Below are 21,809 nucleotides of genomic sequence, written 5' to 3'. Positions count from 1 at the left end.
CAGACTGGATGAGCAAGCCAAGCCTGGCCAGCCCGCCCCCCCCCCCCCCCGCGGCTCTCACCTGGGTGACCTTCTCCGTGACGTTGTGTGTGCGGTCCTTGAGCTTGCTGGAGGCAATGATCTCCTTCTCGTTGGACGGGGAAGTGAGGAAGGCCTCGGCCTTGAAGTCCACAAAGTTGAGGGTGATCTGGGGGATCTTGCTGATGGCCCGATAGCGCATGAGGTCTGAGTCCGAAGTGGAGTTCAGCAGGTGGCTCCGGGCATTGTTCATGGCACCTGGCGGGAAAGCAGAGCAGAGGAACTCCCTGCTGCTGGGTCCCGCTCCTCACCCACCCCAGGCAGGATCGCACAGACCAGGCCAGCCCTCTGCTCGACAGTAACCCCCTGCTCAGAGACAACCACACCCAGAGTCAAAGCAGCTCACCAGGGAAGCACCTTCCAGCCCAGCCCTTCTGCCCCCACTTCCACGAGGCCAAGAGAGAAACCGGGAAGGAAAGCCCCTTCAGACCAGGGGCCCCCTTGGGCAGGGCCTCCAGTGCAACCCTCCCCAGCCCCATCCACACAAGCAAGCACAGGGACGTGCCCCCCACCCCCCAGGGGCAGGCAGCCTCCCACGCCCCCCCCGTTGTCCCCCTGCCGGCATCCGTCCGTGGGGGGCGGGGCTGCTGGCCCTGCGTTGCTGGGGCACTGTTGGGGCATCAAGTGGGGGTGGTGTGGGGCATGGCCAGGCAGAGGGGAGCCAGAGCTGTTTTCTGGCGGTGTGGCCAGGAGCGAGAGCATCAGCAGGCCCGGCCCCCTCTGGGCGGGGGAGCACCAAGACGACTCAGCCACCCGCACTGCCTGGATCCCCCAGCTGCGAGGCCCCCCCAAAAAAACATCCTTTGGGAGGCCCGCCCTGCCAACCTCTGGGGTTTTTAAAAACTCCCCCCCTTGCCATGGCTGAGGGGTACCTGCGGGGGGGGGGAGCGGAACAGTACTTCTCCCTCCCCCCCCGTCCCGCAGCAGAGAGATCAGAGCGACGCTGGCCGCATCCGTTCGGGCCGGTGAGATCGTTGCACTTTGTTAAAAACACTGCCCCGAATGGATACGGCCAGCGTCCCTCCAGTCTCTTCACCACCGAGGGAGGGGGGAGGACTGCTCCCCCCCCACAGGCACCCCTCAGCCATGGAAAGGGGGGGGGACAAACAAACAAACATACCCGGAGGTTTGGCGGGGTGGGCGAGGGGGGGTTGCTGAGGCACTCTGGCCATTTGGAGGGCCCCCCCCGGGACCTTGGAGGGCCGGACCAGGTCCCCAAGGTCGGGGGGGGGGTTAGTTCACCTCTGCATGGGCGTCTATGGCAGCCACACAGGTGAGGGTGTGTGCCATGCAGGTAACTGTGACAGACGAGAGGTGTGGGTTCTCACGCACAGGAGGTCCTGGCGAGGGAGTCCAGGGGGCTGAGCAACGCAGATCTGATTATCCTAGCCGATATATCCCAGCTAACTCTGTGGAAATTAGCCAGGATTGCAGCTTTGTGTGTGAGGCCAGGACTGACATGGTCGTGAGAATCCGGTCAGGATCACATAGGAAAGGAACCTAGGAAGCTGCCGTATACTGAGTCAGACCCTTGGTCTATCTAGCTCAGGATTGTCTTCCCAGACTGGCAGCGGCTTCTCCAAGGTTGCAGGCAGGAATCTCTCTCAGCCCCATCTTGGAGAAGCTGCCAGGGAGGGGACTTGGAAGCTTCATCCCCTGAGGGGAATATCAGGATCTGGTATTTCAGTTTCGTTTACTAAATGCAAGTCAAACAAAAACATCAAATTGGATGCCAACCAAATAGGGCATTAGAAAAACCTCTGGCATCCCCCCCCCCCCGATTCAATTTTTTTAAAAAAAGCCACATCACTGCCTCATGAACTATGAAGGAAGCAGAATGTGGTTGTCGTCACCCAAGAGAGATTTAGCAGCATGAAACAACTGCACCACACAGCCCAAGCGCGGCACCCTCCGGATCCCTCCCGGCAGAGGTCTCCCAGCCACCTCACTGCTTGACCCCCACACGTGTGTCCCCCCCCCCACACACACACAGGAGCAGCCCTGAGAGGGGGAAGAGCAAGGCTTCCTGACAGAACATCAAGAGCACCACCCTCCGGAGAGCGGCAAAATGCATCTCTAGCCTTGTCTTTGCAAAGCTGTGAGGGGGCGTCCTGGTGGGGAGGGTCGCCTTCTCTCCCCCTTGGACCCCCCAACCTTGCTGAGGGCAGCCAGCACCCCCTCCTCTTTCTCCGCTTGTCCCTGTGAAGGGACGAGGCCTCCATCTCTTCTCAGGGGGCCACTGCCTTCCTCTTCCCTGTGTTAAGAAAGGAGTCAACGGTACGTGGTTCCTGCTCAGCAGTTTCATCGTTGAGGGTTATGAAATGTACGGGTTATGTTTGGGGCAACGGAGGGAACTCCAGTTATATGGACTGGGTGGTCTGGAAAACGTGCGTGTGTGTCTAAGGAGGCTGCTTTCAGCAGAGTTTGTGGGGAGTACAAGCCTGGTGCTGGCAGAAGAGTCCAAGAGAACGCAGTCCAAACTGGAAGGAGCGTGCAGAAGGGAAGAGGCCAAAGGTCAGGGTTCGGGACTGGCTCAGTCGGAGAGAGAGTCGCAGCTGGGGCTGGAAAGAGCTGAGCAATCACAGACAGAGAGTGGAAATGCCCTGGAGAGCTCGCTCACTCGCCAGCAAGAAGGAGCAGCCGGCCTGGGGCTGAACCCCCAGGACTGCGAAGGCTCAACAAGCCGGGTTGCTGGGAACACGGAGACGACTGCCGAGGACGCGGGGTCAGGACTCTCAGTTAGGGCCCAGTCTGGATGTGTTTTGCTCACCATCCATTTCTTCCTCATGCTCACTGGCATGCTGATTTTGTACTAAACTTTTCAAGGGAACTATAGGTTTAAAACTGAACTATTTCAAAATTAAAATCTCTTGTTCATGTATTTTTAAAAGGTCATGGCTTCTGTCTGTTTTCTTCACCCCATGCCTAAAGCCTTGAAGCTGTGGAGTTTTGATTAATAAATAATAATAATTATTATTATTATTATTATTTCTTGTTTACACAGTCAGACAGGTGTTATTGACTGGTTTGTTTTATCCAGACATCGAGTCCTTCCCAAGGACCCGGGATGGCTGAATTTTATTGTCAATGTTGTTGTTGTTATAGATATCATTGCAAAATGTAGGCTGTTCCCAGTAAAGCTGCTTTTTGTAATTGGCTGATGGTGATTTCTGTGGCCCCGATGGTGTTGAGGTGCTCTTCAAGGTCTTTTGGGACTGCACCCAGGGCGCCAATTACCACTGGGATTATTTGGGTCTTCTTCTGCCACAGCCTTTCAATTTCAATTTGTAGATCTTTGTATTTTGTGATTGTTTTCTATTTCTTTTTCTTCTATTCTGCTATCCCCTGGTATTGCTATGTCGATTATTTTATCTTGTTTTTCTTTCTTCTCGACTACAGTTATATCTGGTGTATTGTGTGGCAGATGTTTGTCTGTTTGTAGTCAGAAGTCCCATAATATTTTTGCATCTTCATTTTCAACAACTTTTTCAATTTTATGGTCCCACCCATTTTTGGCTACAGGTAGCTTGTATTTTTTGCAGATGTTCCAGTGTATCATTCCTGCTACCTTGCCATGCCTTTGTTTGTAGTCAGTCTGTGTGATCTTTTGACAACAGCTGATTAGGTGGTCCACGGTTTCATCTGCTTCTTTACAAAGGCAGCACTTGCTGTTTGTTGTTGACTTTTCTGCTTTTGCTCTTATTGCATTTGTTCTTAGTGCCTGTTCTTGTGCAGCCAGTATTAAACCCTCTGTTTCTTTCTTCAAGTTGCTATTCTTAAGCCATTGCCAGGTCTTGGTGATGTCTGATTTTCCACTTATATTGTGCAAATATTGACCATGCAGGGGCTTATTTCTCCTTTTTTCTGCTCGGTTCTTGACTTGTTCTTTCTTGTAGGCCTGCTTTGTTTCATTGGTGTTGAATAGTTTTGCGTTATTGACCATTTGAAGTGCATCTTCTTCACTGTCCTTGATATATTCTTCAAGGTCTCTTTTCTCCTCCTCTACTGTTTAATGGACTTGCAGCATTCCTCTTCCACCTGAGCTGCGAGGGAGGTAGAGCCTATCGACATCACTGCGGGGGTGCAGAGCATGATTGATGGTCATGATTTTCCTGGTCTTATGATCCAGCCTCTCTAGCTCTGCCTGGGTCCAGTCTATTATTCCTGCAGTGTATCTGATAACAGGTATAGCCCAGGTGTTTATGGCTTGTATGGTGTTCCCGCCATTGAGTTTGGACTTGAGGATTTTTCTAACTCTCCTGATGTATGCCTCCTCCTCCTCCTCCTCCTTCTTCTTCTTCTTCTTCTTCTTATTATTATTATTATTGGATACAACAGATTTTTGGAAGGCTGCTGTAGTAGACTCAGCCAGAGAAAGCCTACGTGTCTCCTGGGTGTCAGCGGATAAACTTGAGAGTCACGGGGCTGGTTGAGACCGGCCGTGACAAGTGGGACCAGCGCAGGGCGATCCGTGACCGTCCTGGTTCTGGGCACGGCGACCAAGCCGCTCGGTGTGCCCAGTGCCAGCAGTTCCCGCCCGCCTCTGACTCCAGCTGGCACTGCATATTCTGAGCCCCTCCAGAAGCCGCTGCTCCTGGGGGGCGAATGCAGAATGCAGCCCCACGTGGCCCAGGCAGGAAGGCAGGCAGGGGCCCTCCCCCCCACTCCCCTCCCCTCCCCAGGGACCAGGGTGGGGCCAACCCAAGCAGGCGGCGCTACCTGTGCTGGCGTGGCGGCTGTGGCCCCGCCCCTTCTCGCCCTCGCCCTGCTGCTTCATGGCCTCGATGTCGTCCACGGAGGAGGCGCGGCGCACGCTGTAGCAGCTCTCCCGCGAGCGGCTGCGGGTCAGGCTGCAGTTGGAGAAGGAGGCGTCCAGGTTGAGGCGGGTCTTGTGGATCCGAGGCGAGGAGTGGGTGGCCGGGGGCTCGGGGCCGCCCTCCCGCTCCATCAGGGCCTGCCGGTCCTCCGGCTCCTGGCAGTGGTTGTCCAGGGAGGACGTGACCTCATCCGGGGCCACCGACTCGCTGCTCTGCTTGGAAAAGTCCACCACCACCGCCTCGTCTGGGTCATCCTGTGGCAGGGACTGCTTGCTCCCTGCCAGGGCCAGCAGAGCCGGCAGCTTCAGGCGGAAGGACTTGCCCCGACCTGCAGAGGATGAAGGGGGGGGGAGGCGGGGGTTAGGTGCTAGCTGGCCACGGATGCCCCCGGGGGGAGAAGCAGCCCACCCGGCCCCGAAACACGTGCACCGCAGCCACACAGAGCCCTGGCCACCCTTGCGGGATGGCATTACATGCTCCCGAGAAGAGGAAGGGATGCTTCCTCCAGGGTTGTAGCCGGGCCGGAGCGGGCCCTGCTGGGGCAAAGCGTGGAGACGGGCCTCTTCAGAGAGGCATGGGGGGGGGAGCAAAGAGCAAGCTGCCACTCAGCCCTCCTGGGACCTCCCCCTGCCCCCGGCTTCCTCCTCTTGCAGCATTCCCAAAGTAGCAGCCTACTCGTGTGTTGGGAAGCAGGGAACGCATGTTCCTGGGGAGTGGAGAACTCAGGGGAAGCCCACCGGAGCGGCTGGCCTTGGTTCACGCAAATGCAGCCTGCAAGGAAGGAGGAGCCCCTGTAGCCCTTGCAGCCTCGCCTACCTCGCAGGGTCATTGTGAGGACAACATGGAGACCGCCCCACATACACCGCTCTGGGTCCCCTGAATGCAGTGGAGATGTCGTGCTTTTATTGTAAGCTGCCCCAAGCAACCGTGTGCTGGGGGTGGGGGAGAGAAACATTTCAAATACGCGACAACTAATTTTTGAGCAATGAAATAAAGGCTTGCACGGCCCAAGCAGGCCCGGCAGGACAGGGACCCCTCGCTGGTGTGCCAGCGGCTCCGTCCCCTGCTGCCTGCGGCTCCAATGGCTCCCTGTCGGAATCCACTTCCTGGGCAGGGGTGTGTGGCGGGGTTGTGTCTGCCCCCCTGCCCAGCGGCCCCTTGTGCCTGCTGGCCACACTCAGCGGGTGGGGTGGGCAGCAGCACCCAGAAGGGTGGCCCTCGCTAGCCGGCCGGCTGGGCTGCTTCCTCCTTCCCCTCCCTCTGAGCCAACCAGGCCAGAGCTGGAGACTGGCTGCAGCTGGAGGGGAGGGGAGAGGGCTGAGCCGGGAGCTGGGGGGCTGGGGAACCTGCCCGCCCAGTTCTAGCTCCTCCCCCCCCATCCCATGCAAGCAGACTTGTGCCTGCCTGCAGGCCACAATCCGTCTGGTCATCAAGCTGAACTTTGCCATCCCTCACGGGGCGGGGAGGGGGGGGCTGCAGTCCCCGCCCTCCCCGCCCACCGTCTCTGGGACCCCCTCCTCAACTCAGCACAGGGAGCTGCAGCCACAGAGCCGGACGGTGCTGGGCTTAGCTGCCCGGCTGCCCCGCTCCCGACAGCTCTGGCCCAGCTCTGGCGTCTGCTCGGGAGAGGAGCTGCAAAGCATCCGTGGAGCTTGGGAGAGCCGGGCGCCAGTGGGGCTGCCGGACTGCGGCGGGCCCCACAGGAGAGGAAGGAGCAAGCAGCGGCACCCCCCCCCACCCCGCTGCAACTCTCCCACGGAGCCCCGGCTGCCCAGAGCGCTGCCCTCCCCGGCCACGTCAGCGGGCCAGATCCCGTGAGGCCCTCAGAAGAGAGCCAGCAGGCGCGGCCCTCTTTGCCACGGAGAGCAAGCGGGCGGGCGGGCGGGCGGACCTGCCCGGGGGCTCCAGGGATGCTGCTTTGCCACAGGCCCCCCTTCCTGCCCCCTGCCTGGAGCTCTCACTCCTTGCCCCCCCCCCCGCTCTGGGGCCCGTCAGTCTCCTTGGCAGCCCTGCCCCGCTCTGGATGTTCCAGGGGCTCTAGTGGGGCTTGTTCCTCCCCCCACCCCACCCCACCCCACCCCACCCCATGTGATGGAGCTCAGGGGAAGTGGCTTTGTGAGTGCTGATTGGCTGGTGCCTGTGAGGTCACAAACCCATATCCCCTCCACCATCGCCGAAGCAACTATAATTTTAGCTTTTTAAAAATGTTTGGTTTTTAAAAAATAAAAAAGATGGACGCAGCAGGTGACACAGCAACCAACTCTCTGAATTGTAGCGTGAGCAGCGGTCGGGGCGGGGCGGTCCCTGCTTGAAGGCGGGCGCTTCCATGGAGTGTTCGGGGCTCCACTTCACCCGCATGCAGTGCAACCCCCCCGTGCTGGGCCCAGGCCGGCAGGCCCTCCCCTCCCGCTACCTGTGGGCAGCCAAGCAGCCGGTGAGACCCAGTGGTTGGTGTTCTTGACGGGGCTGCTGAGGAGGTCCTGCTCCATCACCACCACCTCGAAGTTGAGGATGAACATGATGACGGCTCCATCCTCGTTCTTCACGGGCACCACGTCCACCAGACACAGGAAGCAGCTGCCTGCGGTGGGGGGGGTGCAGAAAGAGAAGGGGGGTCACACACTCCCCCCACAGTACCGTGTCCAGCTGAGAGCAGAGGGAGGGGGGCAGAAAGGCAGGGAGGAGGAGGGACAGAGGAAAGGCCGGAGGGGAGATGAAGGAGGGAGAGGAGCCCCCCAGTGGAGCTCCAAGCGGAAGGAAGCCCCCACCCCAACATCTTCTTCTCAGGCTGCCGTGCTCCAAGGCTGGAGGGGGGCAATTGGAGCACCCCTCCTGGGGCAAAGAGCAGCTTCGGGGTGTGTGTGTGGTGAACACCCCCTTCCTCCCCATGTGCTGCAGGCCCGATCACCTCGAGGGTGCTATTTCAGGGGGGTGGGAATACACTCCAGGGCCAACTCTGTGGTCACCTGGCCCTTGCATCTCGCTTCTGCCAGCCCTCTGGGAAACTGCCTGCCCCACCAAACGGCCTGTTTCCCAGGCTTCTGCTGTCAGCCGCTGGAGTGCAGCCAAGGAGAGCAGCTCCTGCCAAGAGCTCCGCTGGGTGCCTTCGCCGGGGTCTTGCAAAGCCAGCCGGCTGCAGAGGCTCAGGCCAGGGCAAGGGAGGGAGGATGGGAAGGACTGGGACAAAGCCGGGAGATCAGACTGGCAGGGAAAGCCGCCTGGAGGGGGCTGGGCCCAAGAGCCCTTTGCCTCCACGGCTGGGGAGCCGTTAAATGCCCCAGCCGGAGAACCACCTAGGAACAGAGGAAGCTGCCACAGACTGAGTCAGGCCATCAGTCCGTCTAGCTCAGTATTGTCTTCCCAGACTGGCAGCGGCTTCTCCAAGGTCGCAGGCAGGAATCTCTCTCAGCCCACACAAGTATTAAAAAGAGAACACCCGGACTACTTGAGAGATTTGTTATTCACGCTTAAGAAATGGAAGGTTGAACCGGATCTATTTAAAGGATCCTCCTCAGATAAGCAGCTAAGGAAAACAATTTATGGAGAGATTCTAGAAGTGGGTTTCTTAAAACCTGATTTAGAACGTAAACGCTACAAACACCGCACTTCACAGTACTTGTTGCAACCTGATCACCCTATCGCTCTCTTTAAGGAGAAAAAGGTCCCTTTCCATTTATGGGAAAAAAGGTGGCGCTTATACCACCAAGTACTACTGCTTAACGCGGCTAAGCCATGGCTCCCAGAGGACCAGCAAGAGTGCCCTAAAATCGCCTGCAAACAGAAAGCGAGTGAGCTAGGCAAGACATTCAGGGAAACCCACTCACATTTCTTAAAAGAGTGTGTGGTAGCCAAACGAGTGTGGCAGGGAGTAAGCAGGCTGTTAGAGTGGCCTGATCTGGAAAAACAGACTTGGGAGGAACTAACCTCGGCTTTGAGCGATAGAACCTCTTTTCGAGGTCCCAGAAAGAAACCTTCAAGGAAACGGGGCGGAACGGGTGCCCCCATACTAGGGAATTGGAACGTTCCCCTTCTCGTAATCAGGTTAGTAAACCTATATGTCATTTATGCAAGGCTCCTGCATAGGAATAGGGAGGGAAGACGCGACCAAGAGGTTCACGCAGATGAGACAGTAAATCTCTTCTGGAAAAGTTTGTATGGTGATGTGCAAAAAGACAAGAGTATCTCTTCTAAACAGCAATGGGACAAATTGTGGAAATGGACGTCGGACGTAAACCCCCCCCCCGATTACCTGATGTGCCTTGAAATCCCCCACCCCCCGAGTAACAGTACTGCCTGCATATACTTCATAACCTTGTGGGTTTCCAAATCCTTGTGTGTAAATCTTTGTAGATATATGATGCACAAACAACCACTTTGTATATAATTGTGCTTTGGCAAGGTACTGTATGCTTTGGTAGTTTGTTGGTTCAATAAAAAAACCTTGTCCTATCCTGGAGATGCTGCCAGGGAGGGAACTGGGAACCTTCTGCTCTTCCCAGAGCAGCCCCTTTATCCCCTCAGGGGGGGAATCTCTTCCAGGGCTGCTCACACTGCTAGTCTCCCTTTTGTAGGCAACCAGGGCGGACCCTGCTTAGCTTAAGGGGACAAGTCATGCTGGCTACCCCAAGACCAGCTCTCCTCTCCACCCCCCCCCCGCAAGGCGCCAGCCTAGCCCAGCTGGGAAGCAGCCAGGTTGGGCTCCCAAGCCCCTTGGCCCTGCATGCACTGGGCAGCCTCAGGCAGGCCCCTTCCCCCAGCCTCAGGCCCCCCACCCCATTGGCATGATGGCGATCCGAGTCCTGGCCTAGCTTGCAAGGCTGGTGAGCGTTTGGGGAGGGGGGGATGAAGGCTCAAGGGCAGCATCCGTGTGCCAAGCGCCATGGCCCCCCCGCCCCCCCTCACGGTTTGTCAGGGCGTGGGAGAGAAGGGAAGGAGCCAGCTGCAAGGCGGGGGGGGCACGGCAAGCCCTAATCCCACCCACAAGCCCTTTTAACAGCTGCTGCAGGGCACTAATCCTGCAGCCTCCGGCTCCCACAGCTGTGAATGCCCCCCCCCGGAGGGATTATCTCACAGGGCCAACGCCTCTGCCTGGCTGTCATCCTGGGGGCGGGGGGGGGCACACAGTGGGAATTGGCTCTGCTGCCCCATAAGTGGCATATTGGAGGGCAAAACCCCTCCACACAGCCAGCTCCCCTGCCGCAAACCTGGACAGAAGCGGGCAAAGGCACTCCTGCCTGGAGCAGGCCTGCCAGAGGTGGTGGGGCCCAAAGGTGGCTGCCCAGGGCAGCGGGCAAAGGCTTCCAGCCACAAGGCGGCCGGGCGGCCGGGGGGAGGGGCACAGCTGCACTGACCTCATTTCAGGGAAGCCAAAGGGATTTGGAGCCAGGCTCTTGCGAGACTCTCCTTAAAGACACTCCGGCCCTGAAGGGGGGGGGGCAGCAGCCAGAACCCCCACACTGCAAGTGCCAGGCCCTTGGCCCAGGTGTCCTTGTGTGGAGGGTTGCTCAGATATGAGACAGGCACTCTGCACATGCTCACGAGCTCTTCCCTCCTTAGTCCAGGCGCTGCAACTTTACCCAAAGTGGCACCTGCTGCTCACACACACACAGAGAGGCATGGAAGGCATATCCTGAGAGCCAATTCCATCCTGAGCCCTCGAGGCACTGAAGAGATGCCCGGAGAAGAAGATGGGCTTTGCCTGGCAGCCTCTCTGCACTGAAGCCGGGCCAAAGGGGGCAGGGCTCCCCACGCCCAGCACTCTGCCCCTCCACCCGCTCCTAGCCACAGCCCCCCTCTTGGGCCCCCCTCTCCACAACCTCCAGGCCCCCATTCCCTGGAAGGGGGCGGAAAGGAGGCCCGCCCTGCAAGCGGCCCAGGAACATGCACAGCAAGAAGGGAGCCCCTGAGCATGCCCAGAGTGCCCATCCGCACCACAGCCAGCAGCCACGGAGGAGGAGGGGACAGCGGGGTGTGCGGAAGGGACCCACCTCTCGGGGAGGGGGGGTTGGCCTCCGATGCCAGCCTCTCTCTCGCCAGCCCCGCCCAACCTCCCTGGCCCAGCTGCAGCCGGCCTCTCCAGGGGGACTCACCAGACGTGGGCCAGGGCTGGGCAGGCACCGCTGGCACTTGGGGGGGCTGCTGCGCTCTCAAGCAGGGCCAGAGGGGCCCCCCAGCACCCGGAAGGGGCCTGCTGCAGGTGGCCAGGAGGGTCGGGACGGGGAGCCGCTCCCCGCTTTGCTCAGGCCGGCAGCCTGGAAGAGGCCGCGGACTCCGCACTGGGAGCCACAGCTGGAGGAGGAGGAGGAGGAGGAGGGCTTGCATGCCTAAATATGGTCCTGGCCAGCAGCAGCGCCATGACAACAGGGAGCACCAAGGGGGCAAGCTGACCCCAGCAGAGAGGGGGAGATAAGCAGGGAGCCGGCAGGGGGAGGGCTTCCTAGGACATCGGCCTCCCTGGGGTTGGGCAGGGGCTGTGCTGAGCCCCCCCCACCTGGCCCAGGGGAGCACCCCCCCTGCCTCCCAAGGCACGTCTCCATGCAGACATCGCTCCAAGCCGCTGCTTCTGCCCCCCTCCGCCCGCCCAGGAGGCCTAGTAGCTCAGAGCTGCCCTCCAAGGGGGGCTGGCCCTTCCCCACCAGCGAGCCCCCCACCCCACCTCACCCCAGGCTGGAGCCAGGCGCCCAGTTCTGGCCAGCCACAAGGCAGGGAGCCTCAGCACCCCCCCCTCCGCCTCCCTTGCCCAGCAGGGCTTGAGAGGACCATGGAGCCCCTCTGCTCTGGCTTGCAGGAATTCCCCACCCCAAGAGCCCCTCGGAGGGCCCACAGCAGGAAGGCAGGAAGGTGGCCACAGCAGGGGCCAAGATGCTCACCAGGGAGGGCCAAAGGGGTCTGTGAGGGAGAGAGAGGATACGGCAGACCCCAGCAGGAGGAAAGGCCTGCCAGCCTCCGAACCCCCCCCAGCCCGCTCGCCTTCTCCTCTGCCCCTCTGTGGGCAGCATCCCGATGCAGCCGCTGGGGAAAGCACCTTCCTTCTCAGGGGGGCCTGCTCCTCATGCTATATCCCCCCCCCACTGGGTCACAGCCAGCTCCTTCTGGTGAGGGACTCCAGCGCTCTGTGGGGCGGGGGCCAGGACAGGCACCTCCTCCTTAATTCCAGGCCCCCAAGAACGGGAGGGAGGAAGAGACGGGGTTGGTTGTATAAACCCCTCCTAAGCGGTGGCCATTCATACTTCTCCCCCAAGCAGACTGAAAAGAATGGGGTGAGTGGGGGTCTCCGCCACCGGCTACTTCTCTTTGACTCCCTAAGGAAGTTTGCTAAGGGGGGGGGACCAACTTCTAAAAAGGAGGGGGTGAGAAGTCACAATCTCTGCTCCGGAAGCCTCCCCTCTTGTCCCAGATAGTCAGGGATGCATGACAGGCAGTCTGCACGTGCTCAGGTGCACTATTGCTTTCCATGATCCAGGGCTGAGCTCTGGGCAGCAATTCAACCCGGCAAAAAAGAGAATTCATCTACATTAAGAAATCTTCGTCTTGATCAGTGCTCTGTAGGGTGTTGGCCGGCCAGCCAGCCAGCCTGCTCCATGGGCTTCTGTATTGCTGCAGAGACCAGTTTCTTTGGCGGGGAGAAAGATGGAGGTTCTCTCTGGATCCCCTGAAAACGTGGACTTTGACGGCAGGGGAGCCATTCTGCATTTGGCCAGCAGGTGGCGGCCTTGCCTACTGTTTCCAGTGGCTACTCACACCCGGTCCACCAGGCTCTTTTGCCTGGCCGCTCCTTCCTCTCCTGTTCTCTCCTTGGTTTTGAGGGGGGCCTGGAGGGGAGGGGGGAGAGGAGGGCCAAGGTCTGCTCTTTCTAGCCCTTCTCCTCTTCCTGCTTGGAACAGCAGCCTGATGCTCGGCTCAGAAATTCAACGGGTGAGGTTTCCCCCGTCCCATGACCTCCATGCAGAAGAGCTTCCCTATTAAGCAGGTGGGGGCGCAGGGCCCCAGAGCAGGCCAGAGCATCTCCCTGGGTGCATCAGCGAGGCTGGGAAGTGCCCAGGGATGCCGACGGCCCCCCTGGAAACCCAAAGCCTCTCGCTGTCCCAACACCTCCAGGGCCGAGAAGCCTCGAAGGGACAGTCTGGGTCCCTCTGCCTTCGCCTCCTGGCTGCCCTGCCTGAGCCTGGCTGGCATCTGGTCTCCTCCAGCCGGGGGCAATTCTCACCCTCTGGGCAGAGGGAGCAGTCCTGAGCAGCCCTTTTCCCTGCCAGCTCAGTGCCCACCCAAACCCTTCTTGGGGGGTGCTGTCCTAGAGCCGGGTTGCAAACCAGCAAAGGGGGGAAGAGCCGAGACTCCCCCGGGAAGGCCTTGGCCCCAAGCTCGCGGTGGCACGAGTCTCTCAGGCCACCCCTCCAGGCGTGGGCAAGACGGCTAGCCTCCCTATAGGGCCACGCACGCTTGGCCAGGATCCTGGAGAGCAGAGACAAGCAAGGCGGGTGCCCCCCTGGCGGTGGCATGTCTCTGCGGGGGGAGCCTGGAGAACGGCCTCTTCCAGATCCCTGCTAAGCGGTTTCTGGCCCTGCAGGCACTGGCGATGAGTTTTGGCTCGGGGCACCCCTTGCCAGAGCGGGCGCCCCTCCTGGGATGCTTTCCAGACTGCCCACTCAGCAGCAGCAAAATGCTTCGGTTTGGGCAAATCATATTCAATATGTAAATAGCAAAGCTACCAGCAGGGGGAGCACTCTCACAAAAACTTACAACCAGAATATACAGAAGCGCACACTTTCCATGTTTTGCCAATAAGCAATTAAATGAGAAACAAGGCATCTGAAATGCAAACGGCACCCTTCTGACAGCGCAGGGATTGCGGTCACACAACACAGGGAGTGGGTAAGCATCTGGAAAGCACCCTGGACGGTTCAGCTGCTGCTCCAACACACACCCGTGGGGTTCTGGCCGTTGGTGCAGAGGCATGCATGTGGCTCTCTGCCAGAGAGGAGAGCTGGCCTTGTGGTAACCAGCATGACTGGTCCCCCTAGCTAAGCAGGGTCCGTCTGCCCTGGTTGCAGATGAATGGGAGACTACATGTATGAGCACTGTTAAAATATTCCCCTCAGGGGATGATGGAGCCGCTCTGGGAAGAGCAGAAGGTTCCAAGTTCCTTCCCTGGCATCTCGAAGGTAGGGCTGAGAGAGATTCCTGCCTGCAACCTTGGAGAAGCCGCTGCCAGTCTGTGAAGACAATACTGAGCTATGGACCAAGGGCCTGACTCAGTATATAACAGCTTCCTAGGTTCCACCAGGGGGCACCCTGGGGACTGTACCCAGGAGCATCAGCTAAGAGCACAAGTCTTCCTGGATGGGGTTGCCAGTCCACCACAGCAGGAGAGGCCAGGGGCGTATCTAGGGTAGGGCAGGCAGGGCACGTGCCCTGGGCGCCACTTGAAGGGGGGTGCCATTTTTTAAAATGAAAAAAAAAGTATTAATGGCTACTGAAAACAAAATGGCCACCACGCATGCTCAAATGGCCTCTGCAAGGCCGTAGTATCTGGGAAAGGTCAAATTCTCCATTTATTCTTAAAATTTATGTAATAGTGATGCTACAATGCATAGTAGAGAATTAGACAGGCACTTCTGTTTAGTTTTCCAAGTACACCTCCACATAGTAATTGGGTATTTCATGAGCCCCCGCATACTGAAATTTGCCATTTCCCAGCATTTTTTGGTCTGGCTACGTCCACTGCTAAATAGTTTTTGAAATATTAAAAGATTAATGAGCTTGACTTGTATTTTTGAGCTGATATTATGGTAAAGTTATCTGAAAGATGGGTGTCAGACATTTGGACAGGGGGCACAATTTCAGTGCTTGCCCTGGGCGCTATTTTCCCTAGATACGCCTCTGGGAGAGGCCTGGAGTGGGGGATGTGGGGCAGCAACACTCTCAACCCTACACAGAGGACACTCCAGCAAGGCTGCTGAGCTGCAGGCCTGGATGGTGGATTTGGAGGAGGAGAGCCTCTGAGCACATGCAGAATTCTCACTCCTCCCCATGAACAGCCACCATCAACTCATCACATCTTTAGACCAACAATAAAGGCTTCTGGGTCAGATTTATACTGCCCTGATACCAATCTATGGTGCAGCCACATCTGGAGTACTGCATACAGCTTTGGTCACCATATAATAAGGAGGACATTGTAGAACTGGAGAAGGTGCAGAAGAGGGCAACTCAGAGGATCAGGGGCCCGGAGCACCTTAGGAAGCTGCCACATACGGAGTCAGACCCTTGGTCTATCTAGCTCAGTATTATCTTCACAGACTGGCAGCAGCTTCTCCAAGGTTGCAGGCAGGAATCTCTCTCAGCCCTACCTTGGAGATGCTGCCAGGGAGGGAACTTGGAACTTTCTGCTCTTCCCAGGGCGGCTCCATCCCCTATGGGAATATCTGACTGTGCTCACACATCAAGTCTCCCATTCAGATGCAACCAGGGTGGACCCTGCTTAGCTTAAGGGGACAAGTCATACTTGCTAACACAAGACCAGCTCTCCTCCTCATGCTCTCTCTTCCTCATGAGGCAAGGCTACAACACCTGGGGCTTTTTAGTTTAGAAGAGAGACGACTGTGGGGAGACATTATAGAGGTCTATCAGATCAGGCATGCTGTGGAGAAAGTGAAGAGAGAGAAATTCTTCTCCCTCTCTCACAACACTAGAACCAGGGGCCATCCCATGAAACTGAAAGTCAGGAAATTTAGGACCGACAAGAGGAAGTACTTTTTCACACAGTGCATAATTAATCTTTGGAACTCTTTGCCACGGGATGTGGTGATGGCCACCAGCTGGGATGGTTTTAAAGGGGTTTAGACAGATTCATGGCAGACAGATCCATCAATGGCTACTAGTCGGAGGGCTGTGGGCCACCTCCAGCCTCAGAGGCACGATGCCTCTCAATCCCAGTTGCAGGGGAGCCACAGCAGGAGGGAGGGGGCAAGAGAAGACCTCTGGCCTGTGGGCTCCCCAGAGGCAGCATCTGGTGGGCCACTGTGTGAAACAGGGTGCTGGACTAGAGAGGCCTCCTTGCAGGGCCTGATCCAGCAGGGCTGTCCTGAGGTTCAGCCTCCGTGTCTCTCATTCTAGAAAGTTTTCATCACGGGCAAGGCGGCCCCACTCCAAGGGTGCCTCCCACCCCCACCCCGGGACGATCAGCTGCCGCCTGGGTGCCCCCCTCCTTGGGCCGCTGGAGGGGCTCACGCCAGGAAGGCTGTGGGCAGCAGCCCTGGGGAGGCGCAGACTGAGCCAGACCCTGAAGTGGGGTGCTGTGGCTCCTCCTCCCCCCACAGGCCCCCACGTATGGCTCTGCCCTGCTCGTCTCCGGAGGGGCCCGCGGGGCAGAGGGCCTGGCCTCCCAGAGGCTCCAGGGCTGCTTTGGATGGGCCGAGCTGGGCATGGGGAGCAGAGGTCTTCCTCCGGGAGTGGAGGGTGCGAGGGGGGCCCTCCGGCTTTGGAAAGGGCTGGACTCCCCCCTTGCAAGGCGGGCTGTCCCCTGGCCCGGCTCTAACCCCGCCCCGGCTCAGGCGAGAAAGACCGTGCCTTTGAGCATGCACAGAGTTCTCCTCCCTCGCCACTGAGCCACCACACCTCTCGGGAGTGTTCGGGGTCACAGGCCTTGTAAGACATTCGATGCTCCCAGGCTCTGCCAGGGTCACCTCCAAGCGCCTGCTCCAAGGAGCCCTTTTCCGATGGCTGCTCCACGTGGGGGGGGGGACAGAGCCCGCGCAGCAGCTCCTCTGCGGCCTCCCCACTGCCCCCCCCCTCCGCTGAGCACAGGCGCTCTTGCCGCTCTCAAGCCGGCTGCGGGGGGGGGGGCGGCTGTGCGGGGCTGACAGGGAGCACCAGAGGCACACTTGCAGAGCCAGGTCCCCCCCCCCCACTGCCCTGGCCTTCCTGCTCTGCCCCGACTCCACGCCCCCCCCAACCGCTGGCCCAAAGAGGCAGGGAGATGCCAACCCCCCCGACCCGCCACACAGACACTCTTCAGCCCAGCTCCCAGAGGCCGGCAGGACGGACAAGAGGGCCAAGGGGGCAGGGTGTGTGTGTGTGTGTGTGCGGGTCTGCCTTTCCCCTCCGCAAGGGCATGCCTCCAGCCCTGGGACACAGCCATGCAAGAACAAGGGAGGGAGAGCCTTTAGCATGCACAGAGTGCCCGTTGGGAGAACCACAGTCAATCCCCAAACACTAGAAGGAATTAGAGAAGAGTGCCTCTGAGCACATACAGAGTGCTTTCCCACCCCACCCCACTAAGGAGCTGCAAGCGGTCTCCCTACGCCCCCAATCAAGAACCTTCCATCCTGTACCACTTGCTTGGAACATCAAGCTGTAGCTGCCCCCCCCCCACGACACACACACGCTCCAGGACCACACTCCCTGCCCCCAGCAAAGGCACCCACCAATTCTGCCTTGGCTCACTAGCCAGCCATGACCTGTGGTGGCCAGCTGTTCCCTCTCTGGCACATGGGCGGGAGAGAAGTGGGCCCTCTGCCCGCCGTGGCACTGCGCGAGGGAGAGGCCGCCTCGGGCTGCTCAGAAAGGGCCCAAAGGTTCAAATCCCCGCTAGTGTATGTTCCCCAGTCTATGGGAAACCCCTCTGTTGGGCAGCAGCGATAGAGCAAGGTGCTGAAAGGCATCCTCTCATACTGTGCGGGAGGAGGCAATGGCCAACCCCTCCTGTATTCCGCCAAAGACAACCACAGGGCTCGGGGGGGCCAGGAGCCGGCACTGACCCCAGGGCACAACTTAACATCCAAGGACCCAAGCTTGAGCACTCCTGTCCTGAGGACTTCTGTTCTGCAGCCCACAGAGGGGAGACTGGTAGCCGCCTCTGACCGAGGCAGGCCCTTGGTCCCCCTGCCTCCGCATCGGCTGCACAGACTGGCAGCGGCTCTCCAAGGTTTCAGGCAGGAGCCTCTCCCCGCCCCGCCCAGGAACGGGGCTGCCTCGGGGGCCTGCTGCTGGCAAAGCCGGGGCTCTTCCTTGAGAGCGGGGGACTGGCCCGAGGCCAGGCGAGGAGACGGAACCCGGGTCTTCCAGGTCCGGGCTCAGGCCCAAAGCCTCGTCCCGGGGTGGACCGAGGGCACTTCTGGCCCCGCCCCCCGCCCGGGAGCCAGGTGGCAGCACACGGCGGCCCAGCCTGCAAGGCCAGGCTGCCCGCCTTGTTTGGCGCTGCGCAGCACTCCGGCCCGGGAGGGGGAGCGGGCCCACCCCAAGGGAGACCTGCCAGCAAGGCAGAGCCGGACACAGGCAGGGGCGCCCCCCCCACCCCCCCACCCCCAGAGCCAACACTGCCCCTCCTCCGGCAGGCTCCCGCAGAGCCGAACCCTTCCCTTCCCACAGCAAGGCAGCATGCCGAAAAATGCCCCCCCCAACCACACACCCTGGGTACATTATGAGGCCTGGGCTGTGTGGAGCCACCCCACGAAATGCAGGCCGCGGTGGGAACAGAAGAACCTGAGAACAGCCCTGCTGCTGGATCAGGCCCTGCAAGGAAGCCCAGCGAGGCCAGCATCCCGCTCCGCACAGTGGCCCACCAGATGGAGAGGAGAGCTGGTCTGGTGGGGACAAGCAGGACTGGTCCCCTTAGCTAAGCAGGGTCCGCCCTGGTTGCATAGGAAAGGGAGACAAGAAGTGTGAGCCCTGGAAGAGATTCCCCTCGTAGGGGATAATGGAGCTGCTCTGGGAAGAGCAGCAGCTCTCAAGTCCCCTCCCTGGCAGCAGCATCTCCAACGAGATTGGGCTGAGAGAGACTCCTGCCTGCAACCTGGGAGCATCCGCTGCCAGTCTGGGAAGACAATCCTGAGCTAGCTAGGCCAAGGGTCGGACTCAGTCTATGGCAGCTTCCTAGGTTCCTCCTATGGCTGATGCAGGGCTGGGTGGCTGGCCTGCCTGCCTGCCTGCCTGCCAGGGACTGGATCCCCAACCGGGCGCTCCTCTCTCCTGGGATGGCCTGCAATGAGTCTGCCAGAGGGGGCCCCGCGGGCATCCCTGGGCCTGGCGCTCTGGGCCCAGCTCTGCCAGGGTCGCCGTGGAGGAGCCGCCTTCGCCACGCCACCTCCTTCCTTGCCCCCCCCACTGGCGAGAGAGGAGGGCTGGTCTGGAGCTGCCCCAGGCGTGGCGATGGAGCCCCTTTGAATGGGGCTATCCATGCCCAACACTGGAGGCAGCTGCTGGGCCAGAGGGGGGCCGGCTGGCAACACATCAGACCGGTGGCCGGATCTGCACGGAGCGCCCCCCCCCCACGCGCCTGGACGCCCCAGCGCAGGGGAGAGGCACAGATGGCCTGCAGAGGGAGCCCTGGTGGCGGCCGGAGGGGCGCCCTCTCCCCGCCCTGCCCCACGTGCTCTCAGATCCCCTGCTCTGGGCAAGTCCGGATGCGGCTCTGGATGCCAGAGCTCAGGAGGGTCTGCTGCCCCCCCAACCCAGCCAGGAGCTCTGGTTTCCATGGCAACTCTCTCCCCCCTCCCACACGCTGCCTGGCTGGGCCCTGTCCCAACAAGCGCCCCCCCCCCCCCCCCGCCGGCTGCTGGATGGAGTCTATCACTCCGCAGGCCTCGCGGCTGACGCAGCCCAGACCCAGCACGGCAGCCTGGAGACATGAAGCGTACACAGCTGTCAGCAGGGCAGCAGCCCGCCTGCCAAGGGCCTGCAGGAGGAGGAGGAGGAGGCGGCGGCGGCAGACGGCTCAGGCAGCCCTCCCCAGGCAGGGGGAGCCGGCCCACCGGGCTGCAGTGCCGGCCGAGCACGGGGGCCGAGGCAGGCCGCCTTCCGGGGAAGCCCACAGAGCCGGGCGGAGTCCCCAGGCCTGCCTCCTGCTGCCTCCGACTCAGCCGTGGGGCCCCGGCCCCTCTCTTTGCTCTGGGCCCTGCTTCAGAGCAAGGCAGGGACTGCTGCCCCCCCCACTCCCCACACAGCGCAGGGCTGGCCAGGCAACCTTCGAGCCCCCCCCCACACTTTGAAGGGCAGAGCGCTGTCCAGGAAGAAGTGAACACAAGGCCACCACTGCGGGGGGTGGGTGAGCAAGGGGCAGCCCCACACCGAGCCCCCTGGGACCAGAGCTCGCCCCCCCTTTGGCATCACAGAGGGCAAGCCTCCAGGAGGGAGGACACATTGCCTTGGGGGCCGGAGCAAAAAGGTGGCAGAAGAAAGGCAAAGATCAACAGGCCCCCCCCCCCATGGCTCAGCACTGGTCAGCCAAGTGCAGGAAGGGGGCCGGGGCCAGGCCAGGCCACCCCTCCCCTGCGTGGGGTCCAGACCCCAAGAGATGCCGCAGGGCCCCTTCAGCCGGCCGGCCAGCCAGAGCAGCTGCTGGCAGCCAGGTCCTCCCTGGACGAGGCATGAGCCCCCCCCCCCCACGCGCCAGGAAGAGGCCAAGGAGGCTCTTTCGGAAGCATCCCCCCCACCCCTTCCGGGGAGCTTCTCTGGTTGCATTTGCAAGGGGAGGTTTTTAGGGAGTCTGAAGTGAGGCTTGGCTGCTGCAGGGGACTTTGGGGGAGCGGTGAGCCTGGAGGAGCCCTCGAGAGCCCAGCGTGGATGCGCCAGAAGGGCCCCGGCCGTGACCTGCATCAAGGGCCGAGCAGCAGGGCCGGGGGCCGGGAGGGCCGTTCAAGATCCCCCAACTAAACTGCTTCCAAACGGGCCAGAATGTGGTGGTGCTTTGAGAACCGTCCACTTCTGCTTGACAGTCTCTTTAAAACTGCAGATACACCCCAGAGATAATCATCTGGCTCCCCCCCTTGGGAGAACCTGGTGGGGATTTGAACTCGGGTCTCCCCGGTCCTAGTCCAGCACTCTCGCCACTACACCACGCGGGCTCCCAAGATGGCCAAGGGCAGCAGGAGCGCCTCACAGGCCCATTCCTTTCCCGTTCAGAGCCACCCCAATCTCCTTCCTTGCCCTCTCAACATCCCTACTAGGACCTCTTGCAAGAGGCACATTTGGCTGGAGCCACGGACTCCGCTGGGGGCCGTTGGTGCCATTCGGAGCTTCTCTTGCCCCTAACCCTAACCCCTTGTGACTGGCAAATGTTCTTGAAGAGGGCTTCAGTTCGGCTCCCGACTGGCTGCCCCCTTCGAGCTCCCTGCCAGCCTCCGCTCTGGAGCGCACCGGGCGGGCGTGGTCTGTGCAGCCTCCTCGGTGCGTGTCGGGAGGGTGACTGACAGCAACTCAGGCAGGCTGCAGGGGGAATCCGAGAGGCAGGCGGAGCAGAGTAGAGCGTAGGAGGCAGGTGGTTGTTTCCACGGAGGGCTGTCTGGCTCGACGCTGCCAGACTGTCGCGGGGTCGGTGCTTGCAGAGCGCAAGGACCGCTCTCCCAGCCAAGACACAGACCCCCACGAGCTCTTCCCACCGCCACGGAAGGCGCCACGGAAGGCCTTCCGGACTGACCCAGCTGAAACACAGAGCCGCCTTTTCTCTGCGTCCGTCCAACAGAGAGAGAGTCTCCCCCGCCAGCCTCAATTTCCCTGGGCCCCAAAGCAGATCTCCCCCTCCCACGTGGCTCCCTTCCCACTGCCAGACCTCCCTCTAGGGGACATTTTGACTGACAGCTCTCTAGACCGCAAACCCTCCATCACAAGAAAACAAAATGTTCACCCTGAACCTGCCCAAATGCCACCTGGGCCCCCCCGGGCAGTGCCAGCCTCTCTCCTGCCCTTGCCCAGGCGGCCACCCAGACCCGGCCCTGCAGGCTGCAGGAGACAGGCCCCACGGCCTCTGCTCCGTGCAGGCCCCCTTGCTTGCTCGGCTGGCTGTGGCCAGGAGCCTGTTTACACGGCTTGCTGGGCCAGCTGACGTGAGCCGGAGGCGGCAGATGCCTCGTGCGAGGAGAGACACCACCTGGCGTGTGCGACACAGGGTGGCCTGGTGCCTCCCCCTCCCCCAGGGAC

General features: G+C 60.5%; 1 protein-coding gene across 1 annotated transcript in view; it reads right to left on the bottom strand.

Moving 5' to 3' along the window:
- Positions 1 to 21,809, bottom strand: part of KCNH2 (potassium voltage-gated channel subfamily H member 2) — an 82,432-nt gene that overhangs the window by 44,023 nt on the left and 16,600 nt on the right. Inside the window, exons 3-5 of the mRNA XM_053260364.1 lie at positions 7,309 to 7,476; positions 4,798 to 5,223; positions 62 to 276 (exon numbers count right to left, since the gene is read on the bottom strand). Of these exons, the coding sequence (XP_053116339.1) occupies positions 62 to 276; positions 4,798 to 5,223; positions 7,309 to 7,476 (809 nt within the window). The remainder of the gene's footprint in view (positions 1 to 61; positions 277 to 4,797; positions 5,224 to 7,308; positions 7,477 to 21,809) is intronic.

Source organism: Hemicordylus capensis, chromosome 6, assembly GCF_027244095.1.
Source record: "Hemicordylus capensis ecotype Gifberg chromosome 6, rHemCap1.1.pri, whole genome shotgun sequence".
NCBI classification, from domain to species: Eukaryota; Metazoa; Chordata; class Lepidosauria; order Squamata; family Cordylidae; genus Hemicordylus; species Hemicordylus capensis.
Note: the sequence above shows the minus strand (reverse complement) of the source record. Positions and strands in the feature narration are given on the sequence as shown.